General features: G+C 39.0%; 1 protein-coding gene across 4 annotated transcripts in view; it reads right to left on the minus strand.

Annotated features, from left to right (window-relative positions):
• sugct (succinyl-CoA:glutarate-CoA transferase) overlaps positions 1–20,843 on the minus strand; it is a 118,439-nt gene that overhangs the window by 55,262 nt on the left and 42,334 nt on the right. Inside the window, exons 13-14 of one of the 4 annotated variants that reach the window (XM_044339244.1) lie at positions 18,953–19,033; positions 18,601–18,734 (exon numbers count right to left, since the gene is read on the minus strand). The exons of 2 other annotated variants lie outside the window; for them this stretch is intronic. In XM_044339244.1, coding sequence (XP_044195179.1) covers positions 18,983–19,033 — 51 coding nt within the window. In that variant the 3' untranslated portion in view covers positions 18,601–18,734; positions 18,953–18,982. Of the gene's footprint in view, positions 1–3,536; positions 4,422–18,600; positions 18,735–18,952; positions 19,034–20,843 lie in introns of those variants that run through there. One more of the 4 variants, XM_044339246.1, reaches the window with a different exon arrangement.

Genomic DNA, 20,843 nt, shown 5'->3' on the forward strand with positions numbered 1-20,843 from the left:
TCTGAGGGTATAATACTTGTTAGACAGAAAACGCCTAGAAACACACGCTGAGGTAGAAAATACCTGCAGTTTACCTTTTAACTGGGACACATTCCCCAACACAGACACCAACAACACAACAGCACAAAGTATCTTCTACCACTACAGCTCAAATACGAACTCTTCCAAAATAAGGTCAGAGGTTGGGGAGATATCTGCTGCATGTGTTCTGCGATTACATCTTGACCTTCAACAACCTTTTCCTCAAAGACCTCTGTTAATCTTTTTCACAGATGTGTTTCTGACGTTCATGAAGTCTGTTGGTTCACTTCAGTGCTGATAATGTAAGATAAATATTCAACATTTGAATTCCTGTGACGTTTCTGGAACGTTGAGTCAAATCTGCTCTAAAATAGAAATATAGTTGATGACAGATGGATTCGATTTGATGAGATAAATTTCTTTGCCCTCTCTCTGTAACTCACTCCGATCCTCCTTCAAACATTATTGGGATAAAATAAAAGACTCTCTTTCCAAAACACACACATAGAGAGATGTGGTGTTCTTCACAGACAGTTAGGAAGAGGAATAAATCCCTCATTCTGTCCAACACATGATGAGAGCTATTAGTCGCAAGAGACGGCGGCGGGCTGGAACGGCTCCTCCTCTAATTGAGTTTCAAGAGTCTTCACGGATGGAGAGAGAGAGACAAATGTGTTCAGGTCATTACTCTTTCAGCAGACACTGTGAGGCAGTAATCACCGGCGGAAACAAAACCGCTGGAATTACAGGGATTCAAGAGCTCTCATAAAAACACAGAGACTAACCAGGTGGGACTCCGGCCAAAAAAACGTCTGTCAGTCATTCCTGGAGGGATCTCAGTCACTGCGGTGCTCACGCAGAGCTCAGAACAGTGGAAATAAAGCAGAAACATTTAGAGTTTTTGTGTTTTCTGTGTACGTGCTACAGCAGAAAATCCTCTTTTTCCCCCTGCATACAATTATTGGAAAAAACGGTGAAAATATTTTCTGAGCATCATAATCTCTACAAAACGACTCCTTTTATGATCAGAATTTGATCAATTCAGTCCAGTAACATTTGGAAGGTGCGGAGGAGCTGTATGTAGAACTGCAACAATTAGTCGATTAATCAATTACTCAATTGACCAAAAATTAATTGGGAACTTTTTTTTTTATAATCAATGAATCATTAAAGTCATTTTTCAAGCAGAAATGCTTGATTTGATGAAGAATTGGCTTCTGCTCAGAGAAAACAAGATAATTTTGGGTTTCACAGGCATTTTTCAGTGTTTTCTGATGTTTTATTCACCAAACGACTAATCAATTAATCGAGAAAATTATTGACAGATTAATCTATAATGAAACAATCCCTAGTTGCTACCATAGCTGTATTATTACATTATTTTACGTCATTCATGATTTTTTTGGGCGTCATCTTTGAAGGTGGTATCCAGTTCTCCTTAATACATCAATGTTAGATATAAAACACCTTCAATCAAATTTGAAAGCTGTTGGACATAATTCAAAATGGCGGAAAATCACATGACCTGAGAGGATGGATTCCTGTTCCCACATGATGCGACCTTCAGTGCTTGGACCCCCTAATTAAGATAAAGTTAAGACAAGAAAATAAAAGACACAAAAACACAGTAGAGAGACACGGAAGAGGATTAGGGCCACATGTGAAAAACTGATCAGAACTCTAATAAATTTTTCATGAGGCCCTAATCCTCTTCTGTAGAGAGAAGACAAAAAGACGATGAAAGACAGTAAAAAGACATCACATCACATAAAAGCAAGTCTATAAAAACAGGTTTTAGAAAGTGATTTAAAAGAGGTCAGCGAGCCTCATCTCCTCAGGCAGGTGAATTCAAAGCCGAAGGGTCCTGACGGCAAAAACTTGGTCACCTTTAGATTAAAGCCTTAACTTTAGAACCAGAGGGGTTCATATGGGGTCAACATATCTCTTATGTTTGGACCAAAACGTGCTTTAAAAATGATCAGTAAAATCTTAAAATCAATTCTAAATTAAACAGGGAGCCAATGGAGAGAAGCCAGGACCGGGGTGATGTCATCTGTTAAAACCAGCTGCTGCATCTGAACTAGATGGAGGCGAAAGAGTGACTTTAGGTTTATGCCAGAAAGGAGGGAGTTACAGTAGTCTGGTCTTGAGAAGATAAATGCATGAATAAGTTTTTCCAGGTCACTGTATGCGAGCGTTTAATTCTGGAGATGGTTCTCAGTTGAAGGAAGCAGGACTGGACGACTTGTTTTTTATCTGTGGTTCAAAGATCTGAGTACTCTCAAGTTTCTGATCACGGGCAGATAAGGGACCAAGGTCACTCTCAATGAGACCCGGGTTTTGGGGACTAAACAATATGATTTCTGATTTTGAGCTACTGAGCTGAAGAAAATTTTGTGCCCTCCAACAGTTGATATCACTAAGACAATCTACAAAAGCTCCGTTAATAAGATTTAAAGACTTACAGTAACTTTGATATCTGCTGTGTGGGCGTTGATTGACAGCTCGAGTCGGACAACTGTTGCAATATTTCATTGAGTTGTGACTTGATTACGATACCTGCCCTGTTAGCACAGTTTAGCTAAAGTAGCTAATGTTAGTCCAAGTGTGCAGCACTTGGTGTTCCCAGTAAGCTAGCGTTAGCTTGGGTCTGAAGTAGCGGTTCGTGTTTCCAGAGCATGAAAGCAAGGTCCTGGCTCCGAGCGGAAAAGATGGTGCCAACCAGAAGCTGCAACTCTGGGCTTCAAACTGGCCCCAATGAAACCAACGGTCGACATCACATCTCGCTACATCCATCTTTACATACAGACTGTGGTTGTCAATCTTATACCACCTACAATCCATCCCACAAATTGGCCATTTTGCTAAATTTGGTACATTTAAGTCTCATTGTTGATTGATCAGGTTGGCTGTCAAGAGTAAAAAAGTTGTGTTCAAATCCACCGGCTGGCTGACTTCTTACTGTGTGTAATTTGCATGTTCTTTCTGTATCTGTGTGAGTTTCTTCCCACAGTCCAAAGACGTGCAGGTTGGATTAAGCGGTAGGTAATTGGATCATAGATGGATGGATGACAGCTGATCAAATCATTTCAGATCAGTAATGAGTATTGTTGGAGGTAGAGATCTTCATGGGTTGAACCCAAAAAGTCCCAGAAATGCAGGAAGACACAGACCAGATCGCCATCGATTTCACAGCTGATTGCTATTAACAAGTCTAGTTAATTTACAAGTTGTCAAAACAAAACTTTGTCTCTTACCTAATGTAATGTTAGTAACCGTTTACCCTGTGCATATAATCTGTCCTACTTGCAAAGAAAGTTGGTAAAATACATCCAGGTTTCCTGTTATTCCTCGCTTGCTGATTGAAACAGCATGGCTAATTCACTCGTTATTTCAGCTTAAAAGTCCACTCGCTGTCACGGTGACGGATGACAAATGCGACTCGTTTAGAATCAGCTTTGCAGTTTTATTGCATCTAGCATAATAAAGACAACTTTGACCATTTGCCCTTTTGAACTATAATAATGATTGCTTGTTCATTGCCATGACCGCTAACGTTAGCATTGCTAATTTGCTACCATCTGTGCTCTCTGAGACAAGTCTGACATCTGCTCTCTGACCCTTCGCCTCAGGTCACTGGGTACCACCTTCAGGCCACAGATGAACTTTGCAGTTTGCCTGCAGTTGCACTACACAAACACACACACAGCACTTCCATTATGATCAGCGCTGCCTGATCTTGGATCCACTCGGGTATTACACATAATATTAAACAGACCCAGGACCCGCATCAATGGAACGGGACCCAACCCAGACCCGACTGACTATATAAAACATGGATCCGAACTTCTAAGAGTCCCAGGTCAGGTCTTGGGTCCTAGGGTTCGGGTGGACCCGTGAAGACCTCTAGTTGGAGGTTGTGGAGCCTGTTGTTCATTCAGGCAGACACTCAGTAAACAGACAGTCATGTTCCTGTAGTTTGGGCGGTTTGGAACAAAAATGACGTCAGCACAGCTTCATCTCTCCTCTCGGGGGTTTTTAGGTGGTTTGGAAGACACCCACCCCTCCTCTTCCTCTTCTCTGAAACACATTTCTCTACCAGATAACTGGTCCTCGTCTGTCAAGCGCTGAATTACTGCGTTATCAGAGGGAGCGCTGAGTCAGCAGGGAGAGCTTCTCATAACTGTGGCAGGTGGTGTTTGGATGAACAGCAGCATTTTTTTGTAATGGACTCAACAAGGAAAAAAGGATGAAAGCCTGGACCTCTTCTTTGAACGAGTCATAACTTCCTGTTGAAACTGCTCTACCAAATGACTGAAAGGATGTTATCAGTCTGCTTCTGGGTGGGAAAGCCATCATGCGGGAGAGAAATCACAGCCTGCAGCTCACATGGCAGAACCCTGCAGATGATTTATGCATTTAGAACTCAAAACGATGAATAACATACTGGATCAACAAAGTCCATTTTGATAAAATTCTGACAAATTTAAATGGAATGTAGACTGGCTCATATTTGTCTCAAATCTCTCTAAAGAACAATGACATTTGATTTATTTTTAACCGGCATTTTTCAAAAAAATCCCTTATTTGAGCAGCCAAATGAGTATAAAGGAAAGTTTTTGATATGTCTAGCAACGATTAGTTGATTAATTAGTTGCCAACTATTAAATTAATCTGCAAGTATTTTGATAATTGTTTAATCGCATTGAGTGATTGAAGTCAAAATTCTCTGGTTCCAGTTTCTCAAATGTAAATATTTTCTGGTTTCTTTAATCCTCTATGAGAATAAACTGAATATCTTTAGGTTGTTGACAGTTGAGGACGTCATCTTGGATTTTGGGAAACACTGATCAATATTTTTCACCATTTTCTGACATTTTATAGATCAAACAACTAATCAATTAATCAAGAAAATTAATAAGAATGAAAATAATTGTTAGTTGCATCCCCAATGTACATGTAACTTAATCTCTTGTTTGTTTCTGACTACAGTTCATTCTTGACTGAGAAGACCTCCAAACCCAGAATGTATATATATGTAAATGTTTGGTTAAAGTTCAGAGGCCCTCCTCCTTCATTTCTTCTTCTGTGGTACTACTATAAATCCCTTTTACTCCCTTCCCCTCTAACGCTTTGCACAATTGTCCTGTGGGAGAGGTGGATGTCATTTCTTTTGGCCCATTCATTATCCTAATCCCTCGTTATTTCTCATATTTTTTTGTTTATATTTTTGTTTCCCACAATGCTACGTCTGTCTTCACCTGTCAACACATTGATTTCAATGTACCAGCACTAGAAAAATAGTTGTTTTTGTTTGTCAGAATAAACAGAAGTCACGTTATCTTTCCTGTCTAATCAACTTAACGCAGAAGACACTCAGATATATACATACTATACGTACAGGGCCACATGAGGGACTTTTAATGGAAACTCCAATGAAAATCTATATTTTGTGTATCAAAGTATCTCCATGAAAGAGTAGTTTCAGTGTATTATCTGTCAAGTTTGGAGCTTTTTATCCTGACATTCCCCGATGCTGACAGATGAAGAAGATTTCCTGTTATATGAAATATTAAACTCTGTTAAATATTATTGTTAGTTGCAACACTAGTGTCAAACAGATTCATTGTTACAGTAAAAGACAGCTCAGTTCAGACCGTCTGACTTTCTTCACAAGGAGGAAAAACACCATAAAGTCTCCATCTGAATGAATTTGGGGTTTAAATATGATGAAATAAAATATGAAAAACAAACTTCTGTCCAGCATATCATCATCATCATCATCATCATCATCATCATCATGAAAGATGTCTTTTGCATCTACTTCATGTCAGAGTGTTCCCTCTTTATTTCTGTCACAGTGCAGAGCTGCTCTGATGGATTCATATTTTCTAATTGTTTCAGCTCCTCTAATCAGTCCCTCCCCCTCCAGGGTTTCATGGTGTTTTTTGTTTATGATAATTGCAGCCATAAATGCTAGATTTTGCAGCAGCTTCTGTCAAAAATTGCGACACAATTTGTGATGTTTTATGCGATGTTTTTGTAGTAACATTGCAGGAATTGGGGAAAATTGCGAGCAAAGGAAAATAATGTGATTTTTAAAAAACTACTACCAATGAAGAGTCAAATATAATGACTTCCTTGGATAAAAAGCATCCTGCAGATCACAGAAACAACTATATTTTCAGTGCTGGTGTTTAATGTGTTTTCTGAACATGAGAACCATGGACTCATCAACATCAGCTTATATTCTTCTGACTAACTGAATCAAACCTCATTTTGGAACATTTGGGAATGGTTTTGCTCGTCTATGGCATCATTTTTGTTGGCAGGTGAGATTTGTCCATCTTCAACCTGAATGCACCTGAATCCTTGCTGAACGCTGCGATGATGTCAGTTAGCACCACACCAAATGACACGATTGGTCCAAATCACAAGCTTCTATTGATTTGGACATTTCATGCGGAAAGTCGAGGTAATTTAGCAAAAGTTTCCTGGCGGGACTGTCTAATACGACTTCTGACACTGATAGATGTGTCTGCTGGTTTCTGATTCTTCTTTTCACTCTTTGGGAACATTTTTGTAAATGAAACTCGCCCACAAACGCGGTGGAACAGGTCGCCTTATATGGATGTTTTAGGGGCGTCGATGATGCTAACGATGCCAATTTTAACCAATTTCAGCAAAGTTCACCTCATGAACAGGTGACGTTCATCAGGCTGAAGGAGAGTTTGTTACGTTAAGAGAGTTTGTTGGATCCAACTCAAACAAACCTCACAGAAGAACATCGGAGAGCTTTAGGAGAAGAAAATGTTCTTGCATGAGGCCCAATATCTAATTTTCTGTTCCTACACAACTAAAAACAACTGGAGTCAAGTTAATGACTCTAAAGTCACAAGTATTGTGGCAGTAAATGTGTCGTCAAATCAACCAGAGGTCATAGTTATGTGCTTTACGTTGAAACTATAATTACGCTATCAATCATTTTCATCAGTCCTTCCCACACGTCCACACTCATCCATTTGGCCGACCACACATACAGACCAGATATATATTTCCCCCGAGTTGCGTTCAGCTGTCAGCTTGTGGCTCATCGTGGTTATCCGGGAACAGACGGGTTAGGGTCTACGTGACCTGCAAGAAGCTTCAAGTCTGTCAGTGAGACTTTAAATCCATCTCATCCCAAGAAAAATAAACCCCAACATTATTTAATATCTGTTGAGAAAGAATCCAATCTGTCAAAGCTTCGGGAATGTTTCCTCCTTTCACAAATGTGATCATCCATCGCCTTCTGTACTTGGTCCTGCCTCTGTGTGTTTGTGTTTCTTCTTCTCTGATGGATTTCTCCCCGTTTGATTATTAAACATTGGTTTTGAAATGGTGGCTCTAGTACGAAGCCTCAACTCTGACTGTGAGGGACAGATACCAATGCAATGTGGCGTGACGTCTGCATTCAGCCAGTTATCTATGGAAAGTGACATAACCACATGGCGCAACATGGTGTGATGTCGACATTTGGCCATACGGTGTGAATTACTCTGTCAAATGATCATTTAGTTTTTTCATTCATTGATGAAAAATGTAATACATTTTGTCATAAGGTCTAGTTTTTGTGGTTAAATTAACACTTGTGTTGTGATGTCTACATTATCCACTTGTGTCGTGACCTGTTGCATAGTGACTTGACCTAATTAATGTGATGCAACATGGTGTGGTGTGATGTAGGGCTGTTATTTGAAATGTATACTTTCCTTCGAATGTGACGAAAAATTAAATATTCCAACTGTAATGACCTGTTCAAATTTAAAATTGACAGTTTATAAGCGCTCTGAAGTAGTTTGCCATCTGATCCAGCAGAGGGAGTTCAGCTTGACCTATTGCATGCTCTTTGACCAATCAGTAAACTAAGCTAATAAATACAAACGGAGAAGAACATTAGCTAGCAAAGCTGTGCTACTTGGATAACAACACATGGAATGGTATGTATGGTAAGTATTTTGGGGGCAACACCGTAGATGGCAAAATTACCAACAAACATGAGGCTGTTTGCCAACTTTGTAAAATGCAGTTACTTTACTCTAAAAAGACAACATATCTGAGGACTCAGCAGCTAGCTTAGCACACAAGTGAGGCAACGGAGACATCAAACGAGTGGAGCAACATCAACTCTACAACCTCGTCTGAACACAGTGCAGCTGTATGACACCACAACGGAAAACATAAAGACTTTACTGAACGGTAAGACGCTCTCTCTGACTGTTGACGGATGGACGTTGCTGGCAGTATACATGATGATGACAGTCACAGCAAACTGTATCTCAGACACATTACGGTGTACGGATTGTGTTAGTTCGAATTGGTCAAACTTCACTTTTTGAAAAAGTGACAGCCCTAGTGTGATGTGATGTGACATCTGTATTTAACCAGTTATCGACAGGAAGTGATTTGACACCGCATGGCGTGATACGGTGTGACAGGACCTGATGATATATGACGTGGCATGATGTAATGCCTCATGAATTCATCTTTCACAATATAGTTTAGTTTTTATTCGCTGACTAAAAATGTAATCAAAGTAATCAAAATTCAAAGGTCACTTTTAGTTTTAGTTTCTTATTTGTCATGAAAAAAGGTTTGCCAATGAATATTTTCATCAAGGTTTTGTCTATGAAATGAACACTTGTTGTCTTGTGATGTCTACATTTAGCTCATTATACACTTGTTATGATGTGACACATTGTAAACGTTCTCAAACGTGACATGGCTGTGCTTTGACAGGATGTGAACATACATATATATATATATATATATATGTGTGTGTGTGTGTGTTCTATATTTGGACATTTATCAACATGTCACGACACAGTCACATGTCACATCTACAGTTGGCCAGTTATCAACAAAAACATAATCATTTACCATGTAGAACCGTTTTTGTTTGGTCTGTTGAATCCATTGATGTGAGTGGCCTTTACTGTATAATGTCATCAAGCATTCCTAAAACTCTAGATTCATAGATTCAAAGATTTCCCACCTCTCCCCAGAGCTCACAATTATTTATCTGAATGTCTGAATATGAACCTCTGAGGGAAACTAGATCATTTCAAGTGCGGCAGGCCTTCAAGCATTTAAAAGATGACTCCAGACTAGTTGAACCTTTCCACGGTCTGATCCATCCCTCCATCTATCGCACAGAGACAGAAATACCGTCACGCTTGATAAATACAGACAAAAGCTGACGTTTAAGTGCTGCCTTTTGTCTTTCCATCACCATTATGTGTTTATCTGGCAGCTTGAAGTAAAGCCGTAGGGATACTAAAGTTTTGATTTCATTGAGCTCAGAGGAAGCTTTCCGTCTGTCCCGACACCTTCAGTCCCTCCATCCAACCTTCGATCCAGCCCGTGTTCAGGGAGTGTTTCCCAAGAATGTGAATGGAGGCTTGCTTTGCTTTCCAGGAGACTGTGTGAGGTCCTCATGACCTGGGAGTGGGAGTTCAGTGGAAGAGTGACGTCTTCTGCAGCATCGTTTTATGGGGATTCTACATTATTTGACAGTTTCCAAACAGTAATAAAAGGTCATTTGTAGAGCTTGTGTTTAAACAAAGACACAAAGTGCTCTGAAGATGACAAAAAGACTTTACTTCAAAGACAAAATGAAGGAAAGGTAAAATAACTATGAGATTGTTGTAGCTCAGAGTTAGAGGTTTAATTCCCTAAGAAAAGGCACCAATATTACCATAGGAAGGACTTTAGTTCCCTAGAGCAAGGCACGAATGCTGCCAGGATTAGAGGCTCAATTCAAGCCAACACTTCCATCATTAATGGATCATTTCTCTATAGCAAGTCTCTAAAAGTGCCATGGTTTGAGGTTTAATGCCCTTGTGTAAGGCAATATCTATCACTGCAAGGGTTGGAAGCCCAATTCTTTAAGTCCCTATTTAGCTCTCTAAGACCAAGCGCAACATCACAACAGTGAAAATCAATTTTCTGTTTAGGCCAATGGATAAAGCAAATCACTAACACTGCTAGGGTTAGAGGTTGAATTCCCAAGAAAAAGGCAGTGCCACGATAAGAGCTTTACTTCCCTTGGGCAAGGCACTAATGCTGCCAGGAATAGAGGCTCAATCTTTTTCAGAAAAAACAACCAACACTTCCAAAATTAAGGGGCCATTCATCAAAGCAAGGCTCTTAAATTGCCATGGTTGGACGTAAAATACCCTTGAGCAAGGCGGTGACATGAGCACAAGTAAATAGTACTGCTAGAATTGGGGGTTCCATTCCCAGAGTCCCTGTTTAGCTCTATAAGACCAAGAGCAAGGCACCAACATTACAACAGTTGAGTTTTTCTGTTTAGACCAATGGATAAAGCAAGGCACTAATGCTAAGTTATAAGTTGAGCATAAGGTTCAATTCCAAATGAACACTAGCTAACGACAGCGCTGATGGTTGACTTCCATAAAGCAAGGCACCCAAACTGCCAGGATTAGAGGTTAAAATCCCTTGAGCAAGGAACCAACACAGCCGTTGTGAAGGGTTAAATTCCCTTGAGCAAGGCAGTGGCTCTAGCACAAGTACTAGCACTCCACATCCAGGTGGAGCTTGGTGCTGTTTGGTGGTTCAGTTTAGCCCACAGGGGGTATGAGCAAGGCACAAACATCCGAAATTAAATTTTCTGTTTAGGCCAATGGAGCAAGGCAGTACCAATGTCAGGGTCAAGGGTTCAATTCCTAGATTAGCTGTGTATTTCAGAGCACTAGATGATCCTGACAGGGTTGGAGGTGAAATTCTTTGATTCCCTGTTCAGCTAGGAACAGAGCAAGGTACTAGCGCTGCCAGAAGTGGGTGGTTTAAGCCTGAAGAGTGGCTGATTTATCTGATCTTACATGTTAGGTATCCACTTCAGAGGCTGCTTAGGTTCCAGCTGGGATAAATCAAGCGCACCTCCAGTAGTCAGGATATTAAAGCCATATTTAGCTGGATATTTTCTGCAGGATCTGGCTGCTGACCAGACGACATGACAGATACATGGACGGAGGGTTTGTAATCATAAAAACAAGGTCGGTTACTGCTGAACTCTTGGGTGGGAGACAGAAAGACTAGAGCAACAAGAGGGCAGAGAGAGAAGGAGGAGACAGTGAAAAGGTAAAAATAACGGCGAGAACTTCAACATGTGAAAATGTGAGACAGACGAGTGAAAACAGTGACAAAGTGAAATAAAAGAGGAAAACAAATAAAGTGGTTCAAGACTGAGAAGCAGGAGAGAGGGACGGATAGAGAGATAAGATAAGAAAAGAAAAGAAAAGATGAGATAAGATGAGATGAGAAAAGAAAAGAAAAGAAAAGAAAGAAAGAAAGAAAGAAAGAAAGAAAATGAAAGAAAGAAGGAAAGAAAGAGAAGAAAGAAAAGAAAGAAAGAAAGAAAGAAAGAAACAGAATGAAAGAAAGAAGGAAAGAAAGAAAAGAAACAAACAAACAAAGAAAAGAAAAAAGAAAGAAGGAAAGAAAGAAACAAACAAAGAAAGGAAAGAAAGAAAAGAAAAGAAAAGAAAAGAATAGAAAAGAAAGAAAGAAAGAAAAGAAAGAAAGAAGGAAAGAAAGAAAAGGAAAGAAAAGAAAGAAAAGAAACAAAGAAAGAAACAAAGAAAGGAAAGAAAGAAAAGAAAAGAATAGAAAAGAAAGAAAGAAAGAAAGAAAGAAAAGAAAAGAATAGAAAAGAAAGAAAGAAAGAAAGAAAGGAAAGAATGAAAAGGAAAGAAAAGAAAGAAAAGAAAGAAAGAAAGAAACAAAGAAAGGAAAGAAAAGAATAGAAAAGAAAGAAAGAAAGAAAAGAATAGAAAAGAGAGAAAAGAAAGAAAGAAAGAAAAGAATAGAAAAGAAAGAAAGAAAAGAAAGAAAGAAAAGAAAGAAAAAAGAAAGAAAGAAAGAAAGAAAGAAAGTCAAATCTAAATACTATGTTCAATAAATAAAAATAAAATAAATAAAGAGAAAGAAAGAAATAAAGAGTAAATATTAACGCAGTGCATCTGTAGACATGGATGTAATAGAACAGATCAGTGACGGGTTGAAAGTGACACTTTATATTAATATTGAAATGATAAAATGATAAAATGATGGAACGACGGCGGCGGCGCTGATAGCAGAGGAAAACAGATGGGATGAAGATACTGCTCCCTCTACAGACACTGAACTCAATGTGGAAAGTGAATTATTTATTACCCGTATTCACTTTAAGCCCGTAGAAGGTTACATGATGAAATGTTACATGTTATTGTCCCCACTGAAAGGGTTTATAGGTGATCTTCCTGCAAAGGGAGCAGTTATAGAGTCTGATGGTCTGAGAGAAAAACAACAAAAACAAAGGAGTGGAAAAAGAAAAACACTAGTGAGGACAGAACAGAGAGAAAGGCTGAAAAGACAAATGTGGTGATGAAGTGTGAGCGCTCCAGAAGGGAAAAGTCTCTTTACTTTCTGCAGAAATCATTTTTACATTTTTTATCCCGAACCTCTCTGATGTTTTTTTCTGTGATGTTGGTTCGTACGAGTCGGATCCAACAAACTCTCTTAATGTCATGAAGTAACTCTTCGTACTCTGGTTTCAGCTCAACAAAATGATTGATAGCATCATTATAATGTTAAAGTAAAGCACATAACCATAACCTTACAGTCGTTAATTTGACCTCAGTTGTGTTTACTCGTGTAGGAACAGAAAATGAGCTACTGGGCCTCATGCAAGAACGTTTTCTGTTCCTGAACCTCTCTGACTTTTCTCTGTGAGGTTTGTTTGTACGAGTCGGATCCAACAAACTCTCCTAAAGTCACAATCTCTTTATAAATCTCTGGTTTCAGCCTGATGGACGTCACCTTTTCATGAGGAGATGAACGTTCCTGAGGTTTCATCATCAGCATCGTCGATGCCCCCTAAAACATTTCTGCTCCATTTGTGGGCGAGTTTCATTCACGAAAACGTTTCCAAAGAGTGAAAAACGTAGAATTTGAGGTTTCTGCTGTCAGAAACCAGCAGACATATTTATTGGTGTCAGTAGTTTTATTAGAGGAGCTGAAACTATTAGAAAACATGAACGTCTTTCTAAAGCAAAGCGCTCTGTGACTAATATGAGAGGCGGTCATGTGACCGTCACAGAGATATTAGAGGAGAGAATATTACAGCCTGCAGTAGCTGATGTTACACTGACAGCGGTAACACAACATGATGCTGTGTGTGCAGCAAAACATAGTCTTTGTTCACATGTACTGTATTTATAATTGGATTCTGGTTCAGATTAAGGAATTATAATTCTTCAACTAAACTGTGGAGAAAGGAAGATCTGAGAAAACTAGTAATTGACTGATTGATTGATTGATTGAATCATCAGCACAAAAGAAGAACAACTGTGAGAGAAAATGTCTGGTTCTGTGATAAAACGTCAAAGGTTTGAGCCTGTGTGCATAAAACCTGAAGTCAACTCCCAAGATGCACTTTGACAAGAAACATCTGATCTAGAGCTGAAATAATTATCCGATTAATTGATTAATCCATCTACAGATAATTAATGTGCACTTACTTTGATAATTGAATCACTGTTGGTAATGATAATAATAATAATAATGAGTTAGTTGTTTCACACATAGAAACCTGATGTTGTCTGTTAGCTGAGGCTCATGGGTATTTTAATATTTAGAGACCAAACTGACAGAAAAAAAAAAAACTGAAATAAAGTTGTAATAATTCAAACTGATGGTCAGATCATAAACAAGATTCCTGTGTTTCTGTGTTGATGAATGTTTAGGAGATCAGTGAAGAAATGGAAATATACAGTGAGGAGAAATAGTTCTGCAGAGAGCAGCTCCTCTTCACTTTGCAAACTAAAGAGGAAGAAAATAGCAGAAACAAAAGAAGCATGGAGACAGATGAGAGAGAGAGAGAGAGAGAGAGAGAGAGAGAGAGAGAGAGAGAGAGAGAGAGAGGGGAGTGTATGGCGTTGTTCCAAATGACTTCCAGATTTCGGTTTTTGAGGGTGGTGACTTCCTACAGTCCTGATTAGCAGCAGCTTCTCTGCAGAGCTGCTGTGTGGAGGAAACCTGCAGCTCCACACGTCACACACAGCAGCTAAAGAGCCAGATATTTCCCTCAGGAGTTGGTAGAGAGTAAAAACAAGAGCTAAAAGAGAGTGAATATCGGACTTACGTTCACCAGGTGGACAGAAACACGACTCTACATGATGATAATGTTGCTCCGTAACTGCTAAATGTGAAAATAAGCAACTGTTTGCTAACAAGTTCAACATATCAAAGTGCTGCTACTGTTAAAGGCATCTGGGCAGCAACTAGTCATTATTTTCATTATCGACTAATCCGCTGATTATTTTCACAATTAATCAATTATTTGTGTGGTTCATAAAATGTCATCACAAGTTCCCAAAGCCTGTCTGTCAACAATCAGTTTATCATCGAGAATTATGAAAAACAGAAAATATTCACATTTTAAAAAGCTCGAACAAGTGAAATTTTTACAATTTTTGCTTTAAAAAAAAAGCCTAAATGTTAATTTGATTATCAACACTGTTGCTGATTAATTTTCTGTCGATCGACTGATCGATTAAAGGTTATAGCTGGTGACTGGATGTTCTGTTACAGTTGTATTTAATTTGTTAAATTGTTGATTAGGCACCATCTAGTGGTTGACTGGGGTATTTTCAGTGGTTATTCCATGTTCCACGTCATGTTATTAGACAGGAAACAGGAAGTTAATACTCAGCCTCTTGAAAGACCTGCAGTTAGTTACTCTGCATCCATCCGCACTCATCTTATGTGTATGGCAGCATCGTCTGTATGTATCTTCGCTTCTTATGTATGTATGTATGTATATATGTTAGCCTCATCCTGTATTAGTTCATACACAACGATACAATAGTCCGGAGATTTAATTGCCCAATCGTTATTGTAATTCGTGTTTATATACAATCAGTACAAAAAGATAATTTAGTTTAGAAGATAACTTAATAAGCTAAGCATATAATAGTTTGTTGTCGAATTCAATGCAGTTTAAGTAATCACACCTTCTGTATCTGTTTTCAGTTTTACCCTTCCTTAGCCAATAAACCTGTGGGCAAAATATAAGCTTGTCTATGGAGTCTTGGTGAAAGTAAGGAGTTTATCTGGCTGTCAAAATACCTCACTCATGTACGGAGGACAGCACACTGTATTTTATTTTGGTCAACAAATCTGAAAACGTGACGCTGTTATAGAATGTTAGAGAATGAGCATGTTAAAGGATCATTCTGTTGATTTTCTTATGTTTCTCTTATTGTGAACAGATCTCATGTTTGGAGCCAAACCAACAATGTACTGAATGAACTGAGGAGAGTAGTTCTGTGTAAGGCAGACACCACTGAGCATATACGGGAACGCAGTTCTGTTTACAGCTTCGTTAGCTTGTTGTGCTACATATCATCAACCTCTTGAGCTTGTACTGAAGTTGTTTGAGAAATTGACAATGTCGTACAAAGTCCAGTGTTTCCCCTATATTCATTCAGTAGTGGCGCACCGCTGCTGCAAAATTATGAGCGCCGCTGCTAAAATTTCAGACAATCATTAATATCAACAGGCTACTAATGATTTTCACTCACACATTGTGTGAGCACAATATCACCCTACGTTACTGTGGATTTTTTTTAGTCATCCTCCCTCCCTTCGTTCTTCAAAGGACATCTATGTGAAAGGTACAAGAGTAGCGTTGCTCCGTTAAGGAATAAGGCAGTGCGTATGTGTGTGTAAATGTTCGTGTGTAGCTGCGTGAGCGGCAGAAACATGATGTGAACGCGAGCGGAGCAGAGGAAAGGTTTAGCAGTAAGTTGTCAATCTGGCAGTAAATGTACAGTACAGACTGTGTGTCAGTTAATAAATGCTGCAGCTCCTCAAGACAAAGAAAACACTCGTCTACTGAAGGGTTAGCCCCGAAGTTAGCAACAACACGTTAGCTTAACTTGACCAGGGTAACTTAAGGTGGACTGACTTTTAAGGTGGACCAGCAGTCTCTGTCTTGAGTTTTGACATATGCCCCCACATATGACCCCCCCGCCACCCCCACCACCTCTCCAAAGCAGTCAACCTAGAGGAAACACTGAAGTCATCACATAACACAGAACTACTCTCCAGAGACTGAAAACATGATGCTGTTATTAGTCTTTGGAGCCGTTTCTAAACAAACTAACGTGATCAAACTCTTCATGATGAAGGAACATGTGACCCAGTGCAGCGGTGAGACTCACTGACGTGTTTTTAATCAGATATATCAGCTTTGATACACACACGATACTTGTTAGTAGATCAGTTCATTGTTGGTTTGGATCCAAACATGAAGAAAAATGTAGAAAATCACCAGAATGATCCTTTAATTTTGCTCCAAAAAGTTACTGTGTGAAGTTTTCTTTTTTTTATGTTAACATTCAGTATTTCTCACCAAATTTCCTTCCCCGTGAAACATTTGTGAAGCTTTTTTTGAAGTATTTTAAGTCCTGCATTGTTTACATTCATGTTTAATAGCTTGCAGTCTTCTTCCTCTCTGGCTTTGCTGACATATTGCTGCGTTTCCTGTTGCATTACTGCGGTCAGTGGAACAGTGTGAACCCGTTGGCAGGACTGTATATCACATCCCTGACTTGCTCATGTAAGAGATAAACTTTAAAAATCCCATTAAAATCTGCTCTATAGCGCTCCTAGAGGTCAGAAACTCCACAGGCAACCTTTGCATTTCTCTGGTGGTGCATTCACAGACCTAACAATTACTTTTATGTTTCTTATGCTTAAAGGTTCTATATGCAGGAATCAGAAATCCCCTCTCGTTAGCGACATCTGTGTCCGTTAAATGAGCTGCAGTCAACATCCTGGTGCTCAGACTACTGCTGGTGACGTGTTTTTGTCTCGTTGTGTTTTGCACCATGTTGCAGCAAAGCATCAGATTTTGTTACATGCTGTCAATCAAATCCAGAACAAATGAATTCATTATTTTAGAATATTGCTTAAATTTAAATATTGTAAAACGCTTCAATATGACTTTTCAAAACAGTTCCAAGTCAAAAAGCATTACCAGGTGACAATGACACTTAAAAGAACAGTCTGAATCAATCTGCCTGCTCTATAAATGTCCTCTCCTGCCCAGAAGACTGGAAACCTGAACCTGCTGCCAGCACGGAAACTAAAGAGGAAACATCAAACTGGAATCGTATAGAAAAATAAACCCGACGCAGCTCTCTACACTCGCCTTTTATCTGATCTGCCGTCTGTGAAACACGAGATCAGATGTGGTTTGATGTGTTTACTGCCTGTGAATGAATGCTAATGAATGCACACCGAACCAAACTCTGAGGCAGTTATTATCTCCCAGCATGCTCAGTATAAACAGAAGGATGAAACTCAATCTGCTGTTGAATCTGAAGTTCAGCTGCAGCCTGAATTCAGGCTCAGAAGAGGATTTTTTTTCCTGTAAATTGCAGCCGTCATGTGGGAAAAATTTACCACCAGAGAGATGCAATTATAGCAACAAAATAAATAGAGTGAAGAAGTGCTGTCAGCACTCTCGCAACAGGCAAAGTGCCCATGAGCAAGGAATTGAGCCTGGAGTGATCTGTACTGGTCAGCTCCCACTGAGAGAAGCATCCTCTGAAACCACATGTTCCTGTTCTGTTCTGCTCTGGTTGCACAGCTTTGGACGCAAAACATCCTCAGATGTTTAAACATGTTTTTCAAAGTTCTCTGTGATTGGATCATCATTTTACTGATTAGAATTAACCTTAAAGGACGAGTTCACAGTTTATCAAATGTGTCTTAAAACCAACAGTCAGGAGCCCAAATGAACATTAAAGCTGTGTTTCTTGCTGTAATCATTCCTCCTGTTCATACTGACCATTAGAAGATCCCTTCATAATGACCTTACAATGGAAGTGATGGAGGACAAAATGTATTTAAAAGTTTATCTGAAGCTAATATGAAGCTTCAGTGTCCAAATGAGTCAAATCAAGTAGATATCTTTCAACGTTACAGTCTTTTTAGTGCCAAAGTCCCTCTTTTTGTTACTATACTTCCACCTGCAGCTCAACAGGGAAACACTGTCCGAGGAAACACAAAGAGGGAATTTGATGCTAAAAAGACTGTAAATGTGTCAGATATCCACTTGATATGACTAACTCAGACTGCTGAAGCTGAATAGAAGCTTCACACAGACTTTTAAATGACTGTGTGGACACACTGTGGATTTTATCCTCCATCACTTCCATTGAAAGCACATTTGAAGGATCTTTTAATATCCAGTATGAACAGGAGGAATGATTACAGACACCTGACTGCTGGTTTAAGACAGACTTCCTATCCACCTGTCCTTTAAACACGTATCACGTACTTTCACTACAAATGCTCGACAACATCAATCTTAAAACTTTAAGGGGAATGATATAAGAAAAAGTTTCTACCCACAAATATCTTGGATGACAAATTATCTTTCCGCTCTCACATTTAAATCCTTGTTGAGACACTGAAACTCAAATTAGGTTTTTATTTCCATTTGAAGAAATGCTTTCAGTTTTCAGTGACTTTACTAATGTCAGAGTGTGTTTCCTGGTCAGAGTTCAGTAATGAAATCTTTAACGTCTCAGTGTCGATCACAAGAACGTAGGTTTCAGAGGTGAGCTGAAATCTTGACATCACTTCCTGTCTTGCTTCTGTAACGCAACACAACGTCTCATTTAATGTTTCTTTTCATCGGTCTTTCTGAAAAACTGAACCGTCTTCCTGGAGTTTATTTTCCATATTCTCAGCTGCTGTCAGACATTTAAACCTTTGTGATTTTAACAAAGTTAAAACATTTTTTGCACAGAAAAAAACTACACTTCCCATAAAAAGAACTACAAGTGCGGCAGCCACACCTCCACTCACTCACCGACTCGTCTACTCTGTCGAGCCGAAACGTTTAGCCCACAAACCTCTCGGACTTATGGGAAATGATGTTCGTTAAAGGCCTCTAAAAACATAAATATTGAATAAACAACAATATTAGATGTTTTTTCAGAAAACTCTCGTCCTGATCTAAACATATGAAGTGAGCTACACGACATACTGTTGAGAAAGCTTCTGTTGCTTCTGTTGAATTTTACACATATGAATTATTGAATTATACACTCAAATAAAATGGCAGAGGGTAACTATCATGCACTATATAGTAAACAGGAAGTAATATCACACAGCCAAGGTTGGGCAGATTGTATATTGCCTGTGAGGCAAAACCCAGGGCGCGTTAAGTCCTTGTTTTTAAGCCTACATTTCAGAAAACACAACAACAAAACAGAAAACAACGCTGTTGGGTTTCTTGAAATGTTGTGTTTTGCACCTCAGGGCCACCGTACTTATTGCTCTGAGTGGTTTATAACTAACTAACACTATAAAACTCCCCCGGTAGATGGAACTGGACACAAATAGAGGAAGTGTGAACGGAGCCTGATTCAGAAGTAGGTCAGCTGTCATCCAACGGCGGACAACAACACGATGACAAGACGTGACTGACAACACAAGCGTCCAATCAAATCACAGCACCTGGTCCGGTCAGCGCTCACATGTGTGTGTGTGTGTGTTTGGAGACTGAGGTGTGTGTCCAAAGTAGGAAAGAACTTGGTTGAAAACAAGTTGGTGTAGCAGACTTATAGAGGCAGATGGGCTGGTCTGACACACACACACACACACACACACACACACACACTGAGTCATAGCTTTTATATGACAGCGTAGTGCCAGGTGGTGATGGGAGCTGTTGTCCTCAAAACACACATTAAAATAAAACTTGTTCAAAGCCACATAACATTCAGGGACAGCAGACAGTGAAGTCACATGTTTGTGACGAGCATGCTAACATTAGCATCAATGACAGCTCTAATATCTCTGTTATCCTGCAGCGTTCAAGTGTTAAAACCTCTAAACTCATTAAATGTTGCCGGTTGTGCATCAGGCTCTACAAGGCTCCGTAAAATAACTTCACCTTAACGTGAAAAACGCTGTAAAACATACAAATAAACACATGTATATTCACATTTACACACTCTGCTCTTCCCTTCAATTAATACCAGTTTCTTGATTTTCTGGAAATGTAATTTGGAGGTTTGTGATCATTTTTGCTAAACATTTTGGTGCAATTCTGTATAAAAATTAAGAAAAAGTCGGTTTAGTCTCTTTATATCTGGATTCATATGTAGTTATTCATTTTACAGAAATGTTTAATTTCTTTGAAAGGGTTGTGTGATTTGGTAGTGAAGGAGAAATGTGCTCATTATAGTTTTTAAGAAACAATCTAATATGTGTTAATATTTTAGTTTGACACAAAAATCTAAACACTGAGGATTTTCTATCTGTTAAAGAATTGGTAAGAGTTTAATTTTTTAAAGGATTTTTGCAAATTAACAACCCAAATATAATGAATGGGTACAACTTTACACTTTTTTCCTTTTTTTTCATATAATTTGTATTAAATGGCACAAACCTTTCTGTTAAATGTCCTAAAACTAAACTACACAGAACGTTTCCAGGAGATTTTATATCAAATTAAAGGACCTTTAGAAAAGAGTTTCACCCATCGATTCATTTGTTTGATGGTTTGAATGTAGTTTTAAAAGTCTAACCAGGCTGCACATCAGCTTCAGCTACGCGCCCTGTATACATGACATCTGTTGCATCACTTATCTGTATGTTACAATGTTTATCTGTGTGGTCCCTGTTAAATAAACTAATAAAATACACGGGGGGGGGGTGGAGGGGGGGACCAACCGCTGATGAAAACAAATGGG

The sequence above is a fragment of the Thunnus albacares genome, chromosome 21 (assembly GCF_914725855.1).
Source record: "Thunnus albacares chromosome 21, fThuAlb1.1, whole genome shotgun sequence".
Classification (NCBI taxonomy): Eukaryota; Metazoa; Chordata; class Actinopteri; order Scombriformes; family Scombridae; genus Thunnus; species Thunnus albacares.